This window comes from Macrotis lagotis, chromosome 3 (assembly GCF_037893015.1).
Source record: "Macrotis lagotis isolate mMagLag1 chromosome 3, bilby.v1.9.chrom.fasta, whole genome shotgun sequence".
Taxonomy (NCBI): Eukaryota; Metazoa; Chordata; class Mammalia; order Peramelemorphia; family Peramelidae; genus Macrotis; species Macrotis lagotis.
In genome coordinates, this window is record NC_133660.1 from 270,845,561 (window position 1) to 270,864,580 (window position 19,020).

At 41.7% G+C, this 19,020-nt stretch overlaps 1 protein-coding gene across 12 annotated transcripts in view; it reads right to left on the reverse strand.

Annotated features, from left to right (window-relative positions):
- Nucleotides 1–19,020, reverse strand: part of PHF21A (PHD finger protein 21A) — a 200,538-nt gene that overhangs the window by 27,763 nt on the left and 153,755 nt on the right. For 10 of the 12 annotated variants that reach the window (XM_074230533.1, XM_074230538.1, XM_074230539.1 and 7 more), the window contains 2 exons: nucleotides 6,767–7,015; nucleotides 1,241–1,492 (listed from right to left, as the gene is read on the reverse strand). In XM_074230533.1, coding sequence (XP_074086634.1) covers nucleotides 1,241–1,492; nucleotides 6,767–7,015 — 501 coding nt within the window. The remainder of the gene's footprint in view (nucleotides 1–1,240; nucleotides 1,493–6,766; nucleotides 7,016–19,020) is intronic. The other 2 variants (XM_074230544.1, XM_074230541.1) reach the window with 1 other exon arrangement.

The window sequence follows — 19,020 nt, forward strand, 5'->3', positions numbered from 1 at the left end:
TCATTGGACCACACAGAGGACAGGATGGGCAGTCAAGTGTACAAAATCTGGGAAGGAAGGGTGGCAGGGAAGCTTGAAAAAGTCAAATGAAGGCAAGAGGGGAGCCACTGGGCTGACAAGGTCAGGGATTGTGTGAGCTGCATCTGTAGCAGGGCACTTGGGGGTTTCTTAAATCAAAGGGTTGAGAGTTTTGGGGTGTTCTGTGGCCCTGTGGATAGGTTCCTCAGAATCCCTTGTCTCGAGTCTTCTCGCATTTTGACTGGGTAGCCTACTCCCCATCTCCCCTACATTCCCACACATGTACAAACAAAGCTGGTGCCAGAATTAGGAAGGACAGTGACAAGTCGGAAAGGGTATTCCAGGAAAGGGATCAGAATGGCGAGGGCTGGGTTTGTGCCCTAAGAGGAATGCCTGAAGGAACTGGAGATGTTTAGCCTGAGGAAAAGACTACTTAGCAGAGATGTGATAATCATTTTCAAGTACATGAAAGCCAATCATAAAAGAAGGATGAGACTGGCAACAAGGAAAATCTTGGCTTTATGTACAGAAAAATTTTCTAACCACACACAATTTCTAAGCACAATGCTCTCTGCCTTGGGAGGGAGTCCTCTTCACTGAGGGTCTCCAAGACTGACACCACCCCTTAGACAGAACATAAAGGTGAGGCTGATGGGCTCAGGGGTCCCAGAAACCTGTGATTCTGAGCCGCTCTGAACCACCAGTATGGACTGATCTGTTGGTAGTTTCTCACAGTAAGCCCACGTCACGAATCTATGCTTCATTTTCAGTAGCTTGGCCTTGCTTTAAACATATCAAACACACCAACAACAATGAAGCCTCTTTCAGAAGCACCAAGATCTGTCTCTTGGTTGGTCTTTTCGAAAAATGATGCAGACAGACCTTCTCCCAATGTGCTGAGCAGCACAGCTCAGAAAACAGTTTTATCCTCAAAAGCTTCCTAACCATTTTTGTTCTTAGCCTTCCTTGGGGGGTGGTGGTGGTAAGATTTTTTTGTCCTGATAAGACCACAGGCAATGACACCATTAAAGTACTGCATCTGTTCTTGGATATCCTGAGTTTGAACACATGCAGGTACAAAGAAGTCGGTGTCAGCAGGGAAGCTGGCACAGAACACACTAGTCAAAGTCTGAAACGACCCTGGATGGACCCATCCTATAATTATCCAGAGAGATTCCAAACCCTCGCCCACAGACCCCCAAGGACCCTAGGGCTGGCTTACCAAAGTCACGGTGTTCTTCGCCACAATCTGCACAGCCTCTGCCCCGGGCCCCGCGACCTTACTCGACGTTTGGAGGTTGACCGGGGTGCTTTGCACATCGGGGCTGAGCACGGCCTTCTGGCTGTTGATGGCAGTCACCATGGCAATGGTGGGTCTCTGGCCCACGACAGAGGCAGGCATGGTTGCAGTTGCTGCTTTCAAGACAAGAGGTAGTGTCTTTGTGGTGATCATAGAAGCTGTAGTTACAGTCTTCTAGGGGAGAAAAAATATCTATTAGGATGATGCAGTATGTCTGCACTGGCTGCTATGATGCTACTGTTTTGAGGAAAACAAAGCAAGAAACTATACATAATAACCCTTCTTTTTGTTTGAAAAACTCTTATAATCATTACTTTGGGGAAAGGAAGAATCCAAGTGTCCAAGTAACCTCATGATAACACATTGAATAATGTGCATTCAGTCATGAATGGGGGGCAAGAGTAGCACAGAGAAAGGTGAGTAGAATTCCTATGTCTACCTCTGTATTATTTGACCATTCATGCTAGTATGATATATTAATAAACTGTGCCAAAGTTACTAGGTTGATGGGGGCACATCTTCTCTATCCTCAATTTTCAGGATGTTACCAACTGAGGGGAAAATCACCATATAAGTATTAGTTGTCATCAACACAAAATTTTGTGTAAAATTTCATTTTCTAATCATTTTATTGGAGAGAAAGAAAGAACACTTACACAAGGATCATTCACAATTTAATTCCTCTGAGGTACATAGTCTTAGGAAATGAATCAACTCATTAAATGAGCAAATATTATTTCTAAGTATCAGAGGGTTATCAAATTCTCTGATTGTGTAGTTGTTACTAACTAGAAACTTTCACTGGAGAGTGGTATAGCAGACATCAGCAATCAAACAAAAAGAAAGCAGTCTGACCCAACCTCAATGCAGGGAAATCACCATCATCACTGGACCTGAGCCTAACTGGGAGTCAGAGCAGGTGACAAGTCCCACTCTTGTCCGAGTCGTGACCTCTGCTCTTGTCAGTTGGGGTTCGATATTTTTATTCAATCATCAAGAGAAGCAAACTCCCCTCATTCAGACAGAGTCTGATGAAATCAAGAACTGGATGGGGTGAGGATCTGGCCTTGTTTCCATTAATGCTACCAAATCTATTGGAACAACTTTTTTATAGGTTCTTTCACTGCAGTAATTGAATCTATCCATTATGAAGTTAAACAATAGGAGACCTGATTATTAGATACCACTGAGGATCCATGTAGTTTAGAAACAAGAAAAACCATCTCATCAAACTGGCTAGTAGGGAGATGCTAACTTAGGCTTCCTCTTTTTATTTTTTATTTTTTTATTTTTTTGAGGTTTTTGCAAAGCAAATGGGGTTAAGTGGCTTGCCCAAGGCCACACAGCTAGGTCATTATTAAGTGTCTGAGACTGGATTTGAACCCAGGTACTCCTGACTCCAAGGCCAGTGCTTTATCCACTACACCACCTAGCTGCCCCTAGGCTTCCTCTTTTTAAATTAACCCAAAACTCCCTATTCTTCTATTGGCAAATCTATTTGTCTGCAGAGGTGATATGAATTTCTTCCCTTGCTATTCATCCACTTTAGTTTCTGTTCATCAAACTGTTCTACTCTGGACTGCTATTTATGTACTGTTTCTGTTATTCATTTACTGTGCCTGAACTATTCATTATTTGGCCCATTTGATCACCACAGGATAGAATTCAACCTTCTTCCCTAATAAGGAGAAGTAAAATGTCCCTGAACCTCTGCTCTATATTCTTTAAGAAGTCAGAGGACAAATCACTTTCTCCAGTGTCTTCAGTTATAAAATAGAAACATCAACTTGCAACTGTGACTCTGAGAAAAAGGAAAGATCATTTCCTATTTTGAGGTAATGAAAACTCTAAAGACATTAACTTTGTGAGTTATGGCATAGTAAAAGACCAATCACTAGCTGTTTTTCAGGAGCATTTTTATAATGACAGCCTTTAGCAGAAACATTTTGTTGCATAGAAAGGACAAAAGCCTTTCCAGTGAGTAGCCAGACTTTGCCAGACACACTGCCCATGATGGGAACAGAGCTCCTGGAGAGAGAGGCTGTTGTGCTTTTGTCTATCCCAGACTCAATGTGTAAAAATTGCCATCGATACTGGACTTGAGCCTAACCGGGAGCCGAAGCAGGTGTCAAATAAGTCCCATTCTTGTCCGAATCGTGACCTCGGCTCCTAAGCAGAGTTGGGAGTTCAATGTTGTTATTCAATTATCAGGTGTCCTTTGGGTGCATTGGGCCCATGGGGCAGGAAAGGTGTCCCGTGGCCTCCACCATCTGTGCCCAGAACCCAAGACAGGGCTGTCTTTAGGCACCACTGCATAAGCCCACGGGCAACAATGGCTCTCTCTTCCTGCTTGTATGCCAGTCCTTACTGAAGGGCAGGGAGTAGGTGAACACAAACCACCAAGGACTCAAGATGGTGGCCAAGGGAACTAATAATTTTGCAAACCTAGAAAAAAATGAATTTTTCTTTCTGATTCTTCCCACAATAACAACAAAGTACAAAGAGGAAGGGGGAAAGAACACATATGCAAAGAAAAACTTGACATTCTGAATGAAGTAAATGCTTTCCAAGTAAAAATTAGCTCAGTGTCTGAACAGAATGAATAAAAAGTGGTAGTTTCCTGGATATTTCACTAGAGGGCCCTTTAACTTTAAATAAAACTCAACTCATGACACAGAGATGACCTGGAAGTTAATGCCCAAAAGCATTAGCAAGGAACACTGAGAAAACACAAGATACTTAGTTTGCAATCAATTTTTTTTTTTTTTTTGCCAGCAAAGCAGAGGACCTTCCCATAAGATTAGCCAGGCTCCAACACAGATGCAAATTGAGTTTTATTAATGGGGCATCTATTTCTCCTGTACATCTATTTTTGATTGCTTTGTCTATTACTATGGAACGTCACTGTTCTACAAGGATAGGAAGTGACAGCAAGGAGACATCCCCTCTTTCCTCACTGGGTTTATTTTTAAATAAATTTCATTAATTATTTCTTTCTGTTTATGTTTTAAATGAAAGTTGTTTTTTTTAAAACAAAAAAACAAACTTTAGGTATTTTGATTGACATTTAAAAAACAAACCGAAAGAAACTGAATCTATTACTCAAACTAGTAAGTGCTGAGGTGCTAAGAGGTCAAGTAAATAAAGACTGCTAAAGAAAGGGAAGATGCCTAGAACCTCCTCTCCATTTTATCCCATCATCTGGAACACTCTTTGAATGGAACATTTCCCTGGGCTCTACAGCAACAAAGAAAACGCTTTCACAACAGGAACGAGTAAATTCCACCTTATTCTCTTCACATAAACACAGTGTGCTCCAAATATACCACACGCATGGATCAGCTAGTTCAAGCCCTATTGAAAAATAACACAGAGTGGCAATTGCAAAACCTGGCCAGCTGACATTCTGAATCAGTTCAGAATTCCCAGATTCCAAAATGTCTCCTCTGAGGGGGGGAAGTAAAAGCAACATATTTCTAGTTATTAGAATCATTGCAGCCCTGACTTTCTCTTATTGGCCTTGTTATCTTATAAGAATAATGGAGAAAGTCCTTTTTAACAAAGCCCTCAAATGCAACCTTCTGTATTTTAACCAGGCAAAATATACACTCCACATAATGCCTTTGGCCTCGAACCCTTCCACATTGTCCTCATCACCAAATATTTAAGTACTCACAGAGATTCAACTTCTCAGATTAAAGGCTCTCTCATTTGCTTGAGGACAGATCCCAGAATGAAATGTTCTTTTTTTATTTTCAACTTGAAAACTCCGTACTTGTCATCCAGGTTTCATTATTCAGAGTGTCCTAAGTCTTAGTGCAACCTAAGCTCTTATTGGTTATAAAAGCCATCATAAGCAACAATCATGTAGCTTTTAAGTTATATTATTTATAAGCTCAAATGTTTTCAAAAGCTCTTCCAGTTTAAAATGGCACTCAGACTTTTGGGAAGCTCTGTCTTGGCCAATGAGCCATGTCCTGACTAGCTCCAAATCCATGAGAACACCTTTTCCTATGATTGACACACATTCTATGCTAGAAAGCTGTTTTAGTGATACAGCACTAAACTTTTCACATCTTTTTTCAGTATAGACAACATCCGACATTCTCTAACATGCCTCTATTACATCTGGATGAAGAATCTGACCATCAAACCAGAAGAAAGCTCCTGGGGAAGGATCATTTCTACTCCTAAATATGGCCCCAGTGTGTGTTCCCTTGTATCATGATCCTGGCTTAAGTCCCTTGATGAGGAAATCCATCTGGAGCATCCCACTGCATTTTGCTGACCACATGGCAACCCACCAAGAGAACAGCCTGGATCTTCTGTACGAAGCTCCCTTTGTTTTCGTTGGGTTGGACACAGCTATAGCTTGAAAATGCACTTGTTCTTTTGTGCTATTTTGTCCACAGGAAGAATCGGTTACACCATCGATCTGTTCATTTTAACCCAGGTCCAAGGATACAGACCTTGGAACTCTTCCATTTCTAATATTTAAATTTGATAGAGGGGGAAAAACAACTTAACTTGGCAAAGGAAGTTCCACCTATGAGCAGTGTTGTCACAGTTACTAATTCACTGAAATTACAACATGTCTGCAAAATTTCTTAGAAGGAAATGGCTCTAAGATACTGTTATACCTTTCTTAATCTTAGCCTCTGACACTTTATTTTTTGAATAGATGGTCTATCATCTTCCCTTTCTTCCTCAGACAAAGAAGCTTATCTTTACATCTCTAAGATGGGAGAGACGGGGTTCCTGCTCCCTGAGGTGGGCAAACCTCAGCTTGTTCTATAAAAGGGAGTTGCTTCTCTTAAATGGAGCAGATCCTACATGTCATAGGACTAGCTACTAAGTGGAAAATCTGGGTACCCATCTAGCTCTTCTGAGGCCAGGTGAGGTGCTCTTATTCTTAGCTTGCACAGACATAGCAAAGGGTTTCCTTTGCTACCAAAATTCTGGATGATTTCCCTGGGGTATAGAAGTCATTCAAGTGCAGTTTGAAGCTGGCTGGGTTTGGCCCAAGAGAAAGAAAGGAGGATGGAGGCCCAGAGGACCTCAAGGGGGTCATCCCCCTCCTCTGGGGGGGGGTATCTGTAAAAATTGCAGCTCTCTTGTAGAGCAGAGCACAAGGTTTACTTCCTTCCAGTCGGATCACACACTATGGGATGATAGCTCAGAATGTGGGTAAGATTTGGGGGTAATGTAAATGTAGCCCTCTTCTCCTTCACACCTCAGGAGAAGAGATCTGGGAGATATTCTGGCAGTGGTAAGAGAGTTTCTGAACCTCAGACACCTAAGACATTGAGTGGGCCCAGCAGGACCTGCTGGAGGGGGTGCTCTGTTGGTGCAGACTTGTCCAAGGGCTCTTAGGATAAACTGGACACGTAACCAGCATTCACTCTAGTGTACTCCCCTAATACCGGAGGGCCTTCTGCCCGGGCTCACCTGTGATGGGGTGGTCAGGTTAGGAGAGGGGGCAGCTGCTTGCTGCTGGTGGTGGAACTGCTGCTGCTGCTGCTGCTGCTGCTGCTGCTGCTGCTGGGGGAGTGGGGGGAGCGGGGGGAGTGGGGGTGGCGGCTGCTGCTGGGCTGGCGCAAGCTTGTTTTCAGACTGCGACAACGGCTGTATCTGGAACTTGTCTGGCTGTTCCTGTTTTACTATCAGATTCTTCCGAAGCTGTTCCACGACTCTTTTCTACCAGATAAAGACAAACATCACGGGTGTTAGAATATTATCCCTGCTGAATCCCCGCCTATTATAGATCCACTCTCATAAAATAGCGGTAACATCGACTTTTGAAAAATTCAGTGTTTCTTATAGGAAAGGAACACGAAGGAGGAGGTTAAGAGACACCATTTTGAAAAGGAATGGGAAACTGAGACTTAGAACAAGTTAACAGTGGCTTGTTTAAGACAGCCCAGAAAGTCACTGGGGATCATCCAGGAGCAGATCACAGATTTCCTTACTTCTGGACTCTTTCTCTTGCCTAGCTCCTGTCCCTGCTATCTACTGATTCTTTTAAAACAACTAAGTCACATATGAAATAATTTCTATAGCAACCCATTGAAAACACATGGCAGTTCAAAGAAATATAAATACCCCTTGCTCTAGGCAGTTCCTTTATAACCTTGCTAAGTTGTACTGTTGGGAAAAAAGGGAAAATGGGCTAAGCCCAGTGAGCAGTTATAACAAAGCATGGGTAATGGAGGGAGATGGAAGTATCAGAGATTTTCAAATCAAGGTATTTTTCAGTTTTCTGGACCTTGTTCAAGTTCAGGGAAAATCATCACAAATGAATTTATGTTTGCACTCATTTATAACCTCTTAAAGTCATCTGGAAAGTACTGTGCAGAGAACAGGGAGGACAGAAGTTGAGTCCTGACCTCTGGCTCTTGGCTCCTCTTGGCTAGAAAAAAGAATGGAATAATGGTTTAAGGGGTTTGATTTGGGTGAATGTGTGGGCTGGACTGAACTCATACATTCATCAGGGAGAGGGTCAGCTTATAGGAACATAATGGCCTGAAAGCATGAATCCTTACTTTTTTTTCAATTTCCATTGTTTTTTTAATTTTTTTTATTAAAGATATTATTTGTGTTACAATTTACAATTGAGTTTACAATTTTCTCCCAATCTTGCTTCCTTCCCCCCACCCCCACAATCCTTACTTTTTTGATGCAAGGGTGGAGAAAAAGCAGGTGAATGAAAAGCACAAAAAGCAAGGGTTAGGTAGCTTCCTGTCCATATTCCCATTCCCATTTAGGATTTGAGCCCATCTTCCTGCACTGGGTACTCCCAAGGATCTAGATCCACACAATTCTTGTTTATATTTTCAAATACTTTAATGATATCAAAATGAATTCCATCAAATATTCAAAGAGCAGCACCCATGTACTACTTTAAAAACTTTACCTAGGATTGAAAACATCCCTTAAATCCTTCTTCCTGAATAACTTTTCAGAAAATGTCATAGAAATGGGGGTCAATTTATTGAAAAGGAAATTCTTGCCTTCTCTGTAGCCTCTACTCTGTGGCCAATGGCACATTCAGAGACTTGGGCATGATCCACAACATGGAGGCTTCTGAAGCCTCTAAGTCCCAAAGTCTCAGACATTCATTCTCCTGCCGGAGAAGGGAAAAAGACAATAATACCAGAGCTCCTGTTTGGGGAGTGGGGGCAGGGATTTTATGTGTGGATTTTCTTGTGCAGTGACTGCCGGAATATTTAGACGTTTAAGAATTGAATCATTATTCAGATTTGCTTTCAGCCCTCTCCCCCAGACGTTAAACACGGTAACAAACTCTCTACAATGCTCCGTCAGCAGTTCGCACCAGGAGAAAGGACAGCACGAGCAGATACAGAAGCCAGCTCAAGTCAGGGGGAGGAGGGGAACGGAGAGGAAAGAATACACCACCCATGTGACACCTGCCAAAAAATGAACTCTGAATCAAAACAGCCCAGGAGACTCAATAATTACTGTACCAGTCACAAAAGGAAAGGGGGCTTTTCTCTTCTAGGGCCATCCTTGGGAAATTCAGTGTGAGTGCCTAACTCAAGGCGGGGAGCCAGCCGCAGGAGACAATGCAAGGGCCCAGCTCACGGGGGGCTGGGTCCCACAGAGGAGAATGGTAGGGAGAAGAGGGAGCATGAGGAGCCAGGTCCAGGACTCCTCGGCCATATGGCTGGAGCAAGGGGATGGACAATCAGAACCTGCGCGAGCGGGGTAGGAGTCCAGTGAGTCACATGGCATTCACAACTGTTCCTCCCCCAGGGCCTGAAACAAAGCCCACAGAAGCTTGGGAAAAGCAGGATCAAAATACTTACAAACTTTCATTAGTCCTCCTGGGGGGGGGGGGAGAGAAAAGAAGGAAAGAAAGAAAGAAAGGGAGCAAAGAAAAAGGGTTCTGCAGCCTGGGGTTTGGGGCAGATCATCTAAGCTGGGCAAAGTTCTTTTGTTTTTTTTTAAAGGCAGTATTGGTAATTCTCAGGCTAGACCGAGCCAGTGTGGTCTTTGCATTTCTGCTGTGAGTGTGAGTGTATGTGCATGTGTGTGTATGTGTGTGTGTTTGTGTGTGTGTGTATGTAGTTAATATAAATAAATAGGTGGATCATGGAAGGGGGTGGTGGTACAGAGAATAGCCAATATTTTTTGTGTTTTGTTGAAATGAATGTGGGGGAGAATATTGATAGCTCTGGTGGTCAAATTATTTTAAGCACTATTTATAAAAACATAACAAGCCCAAGAATTACCCCAAAGTTTGAGGGTGACATATTCAATTTAAAAAGGGCCAAGCAGGGTGGTAGGTGGTGCATTGGATAGAGCACCGGCCCTGGAGTCAGGAGGACCTGAGTTCAAATCCAGCCTCAGGCACTTCATAATTACCTAGCTGTCTGGCCCCATTGGCTAGCAAAAAAACCCAAAAAACAAAAAACAAAAAAAAACAACTAAAAAGGGCCAAGCTTAGGTAGCCAGACTCACAGTCCCAATGCCATGCACACAGATGCCTCCCTGATTTCCAGGCTATCCATCAATGCTTCAGGGCTACTTCTAGGGAGGAGATAAAAAGTAGAGGCAACTTGGAGCTTAGCAGAAGTTCATATTGTCCCTTCTCTCTACCAAATCTGTAAATCTCACCAATATTTTTAGTCAATGATGAGTTTTTCTGGAAAATGGAATGTCTTCTAACTCTTTAATGATGATTATGCTGTTGTGAACGGTTTGACATTTTCAGCATTAGACACATGTACGAACAATCTTTATAATCTATCAATCCTTCTGGAGCATCTCTGCACAATTCTGAAGCAGTTTGAAAAGCCCATAGTTCACAAACAGACCATTTCCTAATCTGGCATTTACAATCTAATGAGAGTCTGAAGACAGAAAAGTCAAAGGGGAGATAAAACATGGAGGTAAGGATGGAGAAGAAAAGAAAGGACAGAGGGAGGAGGAGGAGAGAGGAAGAGAAGTGAAAACCCTCTCATTTTCTCCCAGTGCCTTCCTTACAGAACACCAGGTGGGCTTGCCAGGCCTCTCTACTGGCTAGCAGCAGCCCTTTCAATCCATCTGTCAAGAACTGTTCCACAAGCCCAGCATGGAACTCTGAGGCCCAGATCCCCTTGACATGCGCATCCCTGGGTCTCATCGGGGCTTGTTCAGGCAGAGGAGTTCACAGAGCTTCTGACAGCCCGTGTCCCTGTTTCCGAGACAGGTAGTCTCGGTAATCAATATTGTGACATTCAGCGATACAATCATCTTGTTCACACGACAGCAGGCCCCATCTCAAAGAAAAACACCCGGAGATGTATTGGTCCGATTCAGCAGAAAGTCAGAAAGGCTTCTCTGCTGCCTAAGCCAATTTCTCTAGGTTTCTCTGCCCTCGCACAGCGTGGAAGCCAGATGGAAGGACTGGGTGCTCTTTCAACCAGGCCACGTACATACATCTCTCTTGGTTCTGTCCCCCGGTGCTGCTTTCCTTCACCTCCCTGGGAGTCTGGTGCTCCCAAATGGGGATGTGTCAGGATTCCCCAGCCCCTCCCACCCTCCTTGCTTCAGTTTTGCTTCCCACTGGAGTCATGGTTGTCTTCTGACTCCAGGCCTTGTCCCACTCCCTGATTCAGGGGCAGCTGGATGACTGCCGGGTGGTGGACTGATCAGGAACATGCTGCTGCACCACACAGTGAAGGCCTGGGAGACAGCGGTCAAAGACAATCTGGAAGCCCCAAAGAAGGGGCTGATGGACCAGCTTGAATTTTCCCTCATCTTTAGGAAGCCAAATTCTAATCTCACTAGTCTTCACTCCCACACCATGGGGGGGATTCTCCCTGATGACTCCAGTGAGACCAACTGCTCATACTGAGACAGATAAGGAAACTCAATTTTGAGCAAGAAGAAAACTCATAACACCAGAAACTAATATTTGCTGATGAAGCTAAATTTTACTCAAAGTAAAAACCTTGCTGCTGTCCAATGTGAAATTTAATCACGGCATTTATAAATAATACAGTGAGATATCAACACCCAGGATGTAGAAAGCAGATATGGTGACAGTTTCTGAAATACTGTCATATATTTATCCTCTAAAGGGGAAGTTATGTGTCACTGACATAACTCAGGAGAGGCAAAACCACAACTGGAGTAAAATACAAGTGTTATCTAAGGGAAAGAAATGTATAGCTGAGGATTTCTCTAATAGATGCATACATGCACAGCGTACCTTAGGAAAGCGGGACGGACATCGCAAAACCAACCCCTATGGAACAGAGCGATATTCAAGGAAGAAGCATGCACTGAAGTTATTAGAAGGAATGTCACAGAGGAGACACACAGTAGGATTCAGTTGGAGGAGGAGAAGTCTGTGGGAGTAGTTGTAAAAATATGCTTAGCTAAAAATAATTATCCTTTATTCACTTTCTAAGGCTCTAGAAGGTTTCCCCCAAGCTTTCTGGTGATCATTACAGCTACAGAGTTAGAAAACAGCTTCAATCTTCTCACAAATACCTTCAAAACACCACCTGTTTGCCAGAGGCAAAAGTCATAACTTTTTCTTTGTTCTTATTTTAAAAACATTCAATATACTTTCCTTCCAGAATCTACCTTTATAACAAATAAAAAATAATCACAATTAACCAATAAAGGTACTATGTCTAACGAGGTAGTCAGAGTCTCTCACCTGTGTAGTCAGCCCCTCGAGAAGTCTGTTTCAGCCCCCTTCTCTTGACCATTGCACTTAATGCAACTCCAAGTGCCTTTTATTTCCCTTTCATTAAGAATTTCAACAACACATATTTATATATAGATAATTGTTGCCCTATTCAGTTACAAACTGAAAAAGCAAACTGTACATGAAACCATGTATGTACAGTTTGAGGGCTTTTTTAAAATTTTATTTTATTTTTTTAGGTTTTTGCAAGGCTTGCCCAAGCCCACACATCTAGGTAATTATTAAGTGTCTGAGGCTGGATTTGAATTCAGGTACTCCTGACTCCAGGGCCGGTGCTCTATCCACTGCACCACCTAGCCACCCCAAAATCTTAATTTTAAAAGGTTAGTTGGTGCTAACATTGCCAGCCGCTCTGACTCCTGAACTTTCATCTGCTTTCATTTACGTTTTTTTCAGTCACTCCCCAAACAATGGGTATAAATTCATTTTTTTGCTAAACAAAAATTGCTGCTGTGAATATTTTGCTTCTATGAGCCCATTGACATGCCGTTCTTTTTTAAAAATTCAATTTTATTTTCAGTTCCAAATTCTTTCCCTCTTCCTCTGTCACCTATTGAGAAGGGAAGAAAAAGCCCATTACAAGTATTTATGTTCAAGTAAAGCAAATTCTTACATGAACTATACCCTATCCCCTAAGTAAGAAGGAAAGAAGAAAAGGGGGAAGGGAGAGGGAAAATAAGCATTGGTCTTGCATGCTGAGTCCATCATTTCTCTATTTGGTGGTAGATAGTACTTTTCATCCTGAGTCCTGTGGAATTGTGACTGGTCATCATGTTGATCATATTTCCTTTGCTTTTTGAAGTTGATTGTCTCTATAATATTGTTGCTACTGTATAAATTGTATTCATTTTGCATCAGTTCATTGAAGTCTTCCAAGGTTTTTCTGAATCTATCCTCTATTATTTCTTACAGCACAAAAGTATTCCATCACATTCCTATATAATAACTGGTCATCCCTTCAAGTATCTAATTCTTTGCTCTCACAGAAAAGAGCTGCTATAAATATTTTTGTATATCTGTATGGGTCTTCTTTGTAGAGACCTAGTAGTATTGCTTGCTTGCTTTCTTTCTTTCTTTCTTTCTTTCTTTCTTTCTTTCTTTCTTTCTTTCCTTATTTATTTATATATTCATTCATTCATTCATTTATTTATTTTTCCAAATACATGCAACAATAGTTTTAAACAATCATTTTTTTCCAAAGTTCTGGGTTTCAAGTTTTCTCCTTCCCTCCCCCACCCCCTGTCAGAAAGTAATCTAATGTAGGTTACACATAAATCCATATTAATCATGTTATAAAAGAAGAATCAAATCAAAACAAGGAAAAAGCATCAGAGAGAGAGAAAAAAACAAGACAACTTTTATAACTTGAAGATAGCAAGCTTTAGTCTGCATTCAAACTCCACAGTTTCTTCTATGGATATGGATAATATTTTCTATCACCAGTCTTGCAGAATTTTCTTTGATTATTGGACTGCTGAAATGAACAAGTTGACCATAGATGATCATCACCCAGTGTTGCTGTTGGTGAGCATACTGATCTTCTGGTTCTGCTCACTTCACTCAGCATCAATTTATGCAAGTCTTTCTAGGTTTTTGTGAAATTCTGTCCCTCATGATTTCTTATAGAACCATAAAGTTTTATCACATTCACATACCAGAATTTGTTGAGCCATTCCCCAACTGAAGGGCATCCCTCAATTTCCAATTCTTTATCTCAAGGCAATTTTCTTTTTTTCTTTCCTTTTTTTTCTTTTTCTTTTTTAGGTTTTTGCAAGGCAATGGGGTTAGCCACCCCCAATTCTTTATCTCTAATGAAAAGAGCTGCTATAATATTTTTGTGCATGAACATTTCTTAACCCAATTTTGTGGTCTCTTTGGTATACAGACTTAATAGTGGTATTGCTGAATCCAAGGGTATGCACAGTTCATAGCAGTATTTTCACTGGGTTGGAGGGCTTTGCAAGTTTGACTTCCATTTATTTCCTTCTGAAATAATTTATTCATGCTTCTTTCTTCCTATATTTTTATAACAAAAGTGTCACTATCACTATCCCAATGATCCTCCTCTCCCCAAAATAAAAATATTTCTCTATAATAAATTAATATGTTTACAACAAAGCAGACATACTGGTTGAGACTGAACAAGTATGTCTCACTCAGTATTTCTGGTCCAAGATGTAGGAAGCATAATCATCTTCAATCTCTTATAGCTATGACTATGACTATGACTATGGCTATTATGTTGATCACAGTCCCTAACTTTTTCTTTTAGGTTTTTGCAAGGCAAACGGGGTTAAGTGGCTTGCCCAAGGCCACACAGCTAGGTAATTATTAAGTGTCTGAGACCAGATTTGAACCCAGGTACTCCTGACTCTAGGGCCGGTGCTTTATCCACTGTGCCACCTAGCTGCCCCTTTTCATAGTTTCTTGTAACATAATAATAGTACATATATCATAATCAATTATATGTACATACCATGATTTTTTCAGATGCTCCCTACAGAGACTTTTTAGTAGTATCTTTACATGACTGTAGTCATTGTATATATAGTGCTGTTGGTTCTAAACCTGCTTCATTTTATATCGCTTCATACAAGTCTCCCTATATTTCTCTTAATTTTTCAAGTCTGTTAAACAATCCCATCTTGTATCACATAATGGGCAGTATATGTTCTCTACTGAAGTAAGCTAACAGATTTAGAACTGAAAGGAACTTTTAAGCATTCTTTTATTCTATCCCCCATTTATTTCACAGATGAAGAAACCGAGACCTAGAGAGGTTAAGAGATTTTCCCCAAAATCATAGGTAGCAGAACTGGGGCTGGAAATCAGGTTCTTTAACTTCAAAACTCTTTTTCACTGTACCATGGGTCCCTACTCACTTGAGATCACTAATACTTTCATTTTAGACAGAATAACTGCTTTTTTGGATTTTTTTGCAAGGCAAATGGGGTTAAGTGACCTGCCCAAGGTCACACAGCTAGGCAATTACTAAATGTCTGAGGATGGAATCGAATTCAGGTTCTCCTGACTCCAGGGCCAGTGTTCCATCCACTGAATCACCTAGCTGCCCTTAGAATAACTGCTTTTAAAAAGCATATTAATAAAAGGTGATTTTAGGATTTTATGATGGCTCTGTTGATAATTGTAGTCTGTGCTTAGCTTTTTTTAGTCTTTACTATCTGGCTGGGAAAACCGATAATACTTTTAATAAAAATGCTGCTTTTTTTCAAAATGTCTTTGACTTTATTTAAGTGAATTACATAAAGGTAGCAATTTGAATAATCCAGGAATTTTTTTTTTCTACAAGATTAAAGAATCTCTGGAAGGATGTTTAACAGATGATGGGAACTGAATATGTCATGATATTGATTAGTTAATTTTATTTAATTAATCAATATTCTTTGAAGTTTACTCTTTCTTTGGCTAAAAGAAAAAAAAAAACCCAGAACAACAGGCTGGTATTTGCACTAATGGGTTTTACATCCGGTTTCCAAGGGAGATGAAATCTTTTATTCTTAGCTTCTTCATTCACTGTCATTCTTTATCTCCATTTATATACACTCTCAAAGGTAAACTTTTCTTCCCCAATATTGGCCTTTAAAGACACAGATGGCCAAGTTTTGCCACTCTAGGAACCATCTCACTTTGTTTTAAATCAGGCAGCAGCCGGACTACTCAAGAGATGCGAAGCCCCTTAGGGCAGCCTACATATCCCAACATGCAGTGTAAAACATAAATTACTGGGAGCAAAAGAGTGCTGCATGCTGGGAAGTGTAGTCTCTCATTACAAGCTGTTTAAGGCTACAGTGGTCTAACTCCCCTATTTCTGCCTTATGGCACTCTGGCAGGAGAGGGACAATCTAGTCCTTGATGTGACATTTCTTTTCACTGTCAGAAACATTTTAGCAATACAATCTTCATCGGAACAAACATTTTTTCCTTTGTTAGGAGCTTTGAACGCTGTTTTCAAAAAAAGTTAGAAGCACAACGAAAAAGTGAGGATTAGGCAGATAAATGTTCCAATTTTGCTTTTCTGCTGGGGAACCAAATTTGCCCTGGAAATCCTTTTTGATGCAGCATGAGTCTCAAGCACAACCTGGATTTCCAAGGGCTCCATAGTGGGTCAGGATCACAAAGTATTAACTTTCTAAAATAAAAGCCAATTTAAATGTAACCTGACCTAACCCCAAAGGCCTTGCGGATTGTAAACAGTTGGAGAGAAGAAGAAAAAACCACCATCAATTGTTGAAGACAATTCGGTTTGGAGATGCTGGCTAGTACAAAAGCGTGCCAGGAGCTTCCCTTTGTTTGTCTCCTAGTGAGTTGTGACAGAGGTTATTAATTTGCACATTAAACATAGCTCTGGTTCAGGCAAATGCGTGCCCCTTTGCAACCCATCTGTTACTAGTACTACTGGATGTGCTCAGCAACCCATCATCATTCATAACTCCATGGCTCCCCACCACGACCGAAGGAAGCCTCTCAGCCTCTGCAGCCACACACTGTCCCGGGAAGAGCAGAAATGTTCTCATCTCCTGCCCCAAGGCTGCTAGAATTTTTTCCTCAAAAGAATGACATTAGGAGATGTTGCATAGTAGTTTCCTCTGAAAGTTAAAATATGTTTCAAAGGCAGCAATGGCATCAAAAATTTAAAAATGAAATATTGTATGACTGTGTATGTGTGTGTGCATGGAGAATGCTGCAGAGCTAAAACAATTTGTTTTCCTTCTACTTCAAACCTTGAAATTACAGTAAGAAACCTCTATTTTCCCAGATACCAGAGACAGAGGCTGATCTGACTGATCAAGCTTAATTCTGATGCAAAGTTGTCCATCCTCTGAAATAAGTCTCTTCTCCCAAGACCTGTATATGTATTAGAAATGATGAGATGTGTGCTTTAATCTATTTTGTGGGCTGATTATTAAAAAGGAAAAAGAATCACCAGATGCATGTAGAATGACACCATATTTCAGATTATAACTAATAATTAGTCATGGCAAATGCAGTGTATTAGTTATGCAAAATAAACTGTACAGAAAATACTATATACCTAAATATAATTAAGCATGTATACCTTTTACTGTAGCATTTAAATAAGGCAAGCCTTAAAAATCATTAAAGACAGAAATGCTACATGGGGATATATTTTTATTAAATGCTACGCTCTGGTCAGTCCCAAACATATTTTGGGTAGTCAATAAATAATACATTATTATTATTGATACGAGAGCTAAAATAAAAGGGTTCTTAACCTCAGCAAGAATGCATCTTGGTGCTACAAAGAACTCTCTGTTTGAGCTGTTAAATTTATTACTAAGTATCTGTGCAATCATTTCAAGAGAAAAATGGATAGTGCTACAAATACACTTTCTGACAAGACCCCACATAAAACAACACAGGGGGAGCGATTCCATCAGCTCTGTATGGTGCCAAGATGACTGACGTGTAACTCCGGGGATTGGATCTTCGAGCACATGTGACTGAGAAGGCCTTTCACGATCCTATGGTAGGAGGATTTCCTCCTACAGGAGATGGCAGAAACCTGAATGTGTCCTTTAGAACCTCGGAGCTGGGTTTTGTTTGTTTTACAGCTTTTATCAGGAGCTGTTTTATGAAAGGTTGAGGGAAAATTTGAGCAGGGTAAGGGGAAAGGGGCAACCATTCATTCTTTTAAGGGATATGTGTTTTCTTAAATTTTCAAATATTTCATAAAACCTTAAGTGTGGAGAGAAAAGCCATTTTTACAAACTAAGAAAATTTCCAGATTTAATCTCTCAAAATTCTGACTAAATTCAGTTCAAGACTTCACAAAATAAGATATGAAGGACTCTGCACGATGGGAGTAAATAGAGTAAAAATGCTCCCTGAGCAAGTCAAGACCAGTTCCTTCTTTGTCCTTAGGTCCTCATCAAGGTTATGCATCAAGCCCCGTAACCGACTCATGCACATGCTATGGACCTTCTTTGGGTGTCTAGCTCATTGACCCACGGCTGAGCCAACTGCTCTGCTCCCCCATCTCCCTGGCCCTCACCCGCTCTGCTGAGGTTGGTGTTGGAGAGGGGCCCCCCTGAACCAGCAGAAGCACCCCTTCCTGCTGAGTGAGGACAGTGGACCGAGCCTGGGCTGACTCCTGGCCAAGGTTCCATTTGCTCTTTCATGAATCTGGCTGCAGAAGAGCAGGAACGCCCCCTTGTTCTTGAATGGACTTTTCCAAGAAGCCTGCAGTCTCTTGGGCTGGAGCCCTGAGGATCCTGCTCTCCATGGGGTACTGGAGGAACCTGAGGATGTGAGCGGCTGATGTCAGAACCGGCTCTGAGCCTCGGACCCATGGACCCCAAGCCAGTACGCTGGCTTCCTGCAACTCTATGGGCTCAGGCCCTCTAGTTTACATGCTGGCAGTTCCCCAATTTCTCCCGAACTGTGTCTTTGGTTCCACATCCAGACACTGTCAGACTTCCCCATTCCTCTGTTTCTCTATTGCTGCTTCATGCCCACCTCTTTCTGCACAGTGGGCTTAGCCATTTCCCCCTGGATGAGGACCTGCCTCCTCCCTGTTTTGGGGGTAGCCACTTGGGGGCTTCCTTTTTGTCTTTGACTTCCTTGGGGTCAGCAGGGATGGAGAGTCCTGGGGCTTATCCCACAACCACCCAGTGAGGGTGGTTCTATCAATGTATCATGAGGGGCAACGTAAAGTGTCCAGAGAGCTGGCAGGAGAGCCAGGAGGCCCTGGGTTCAAATCCTGATTCCAACACATCCTGGTTAAGAAGCAATTCTAAGTACCAAGGCCATTTTCCCCTTCCAGAGGAGGACAGGAAAGGGAAAAGATAAGGGAAGGCTTTCACCTCTGGGCCTACCTCTTATCTTGGGCCTTGGAGGAAAACTCATCCTTTGCCAATCTCAAGAACTGGGGAGGAGGTGAGGACAGAGGAGAAGCAACTCTTGGAAAAGCCTTCAATGATTCAGAACCTTGGTTTTC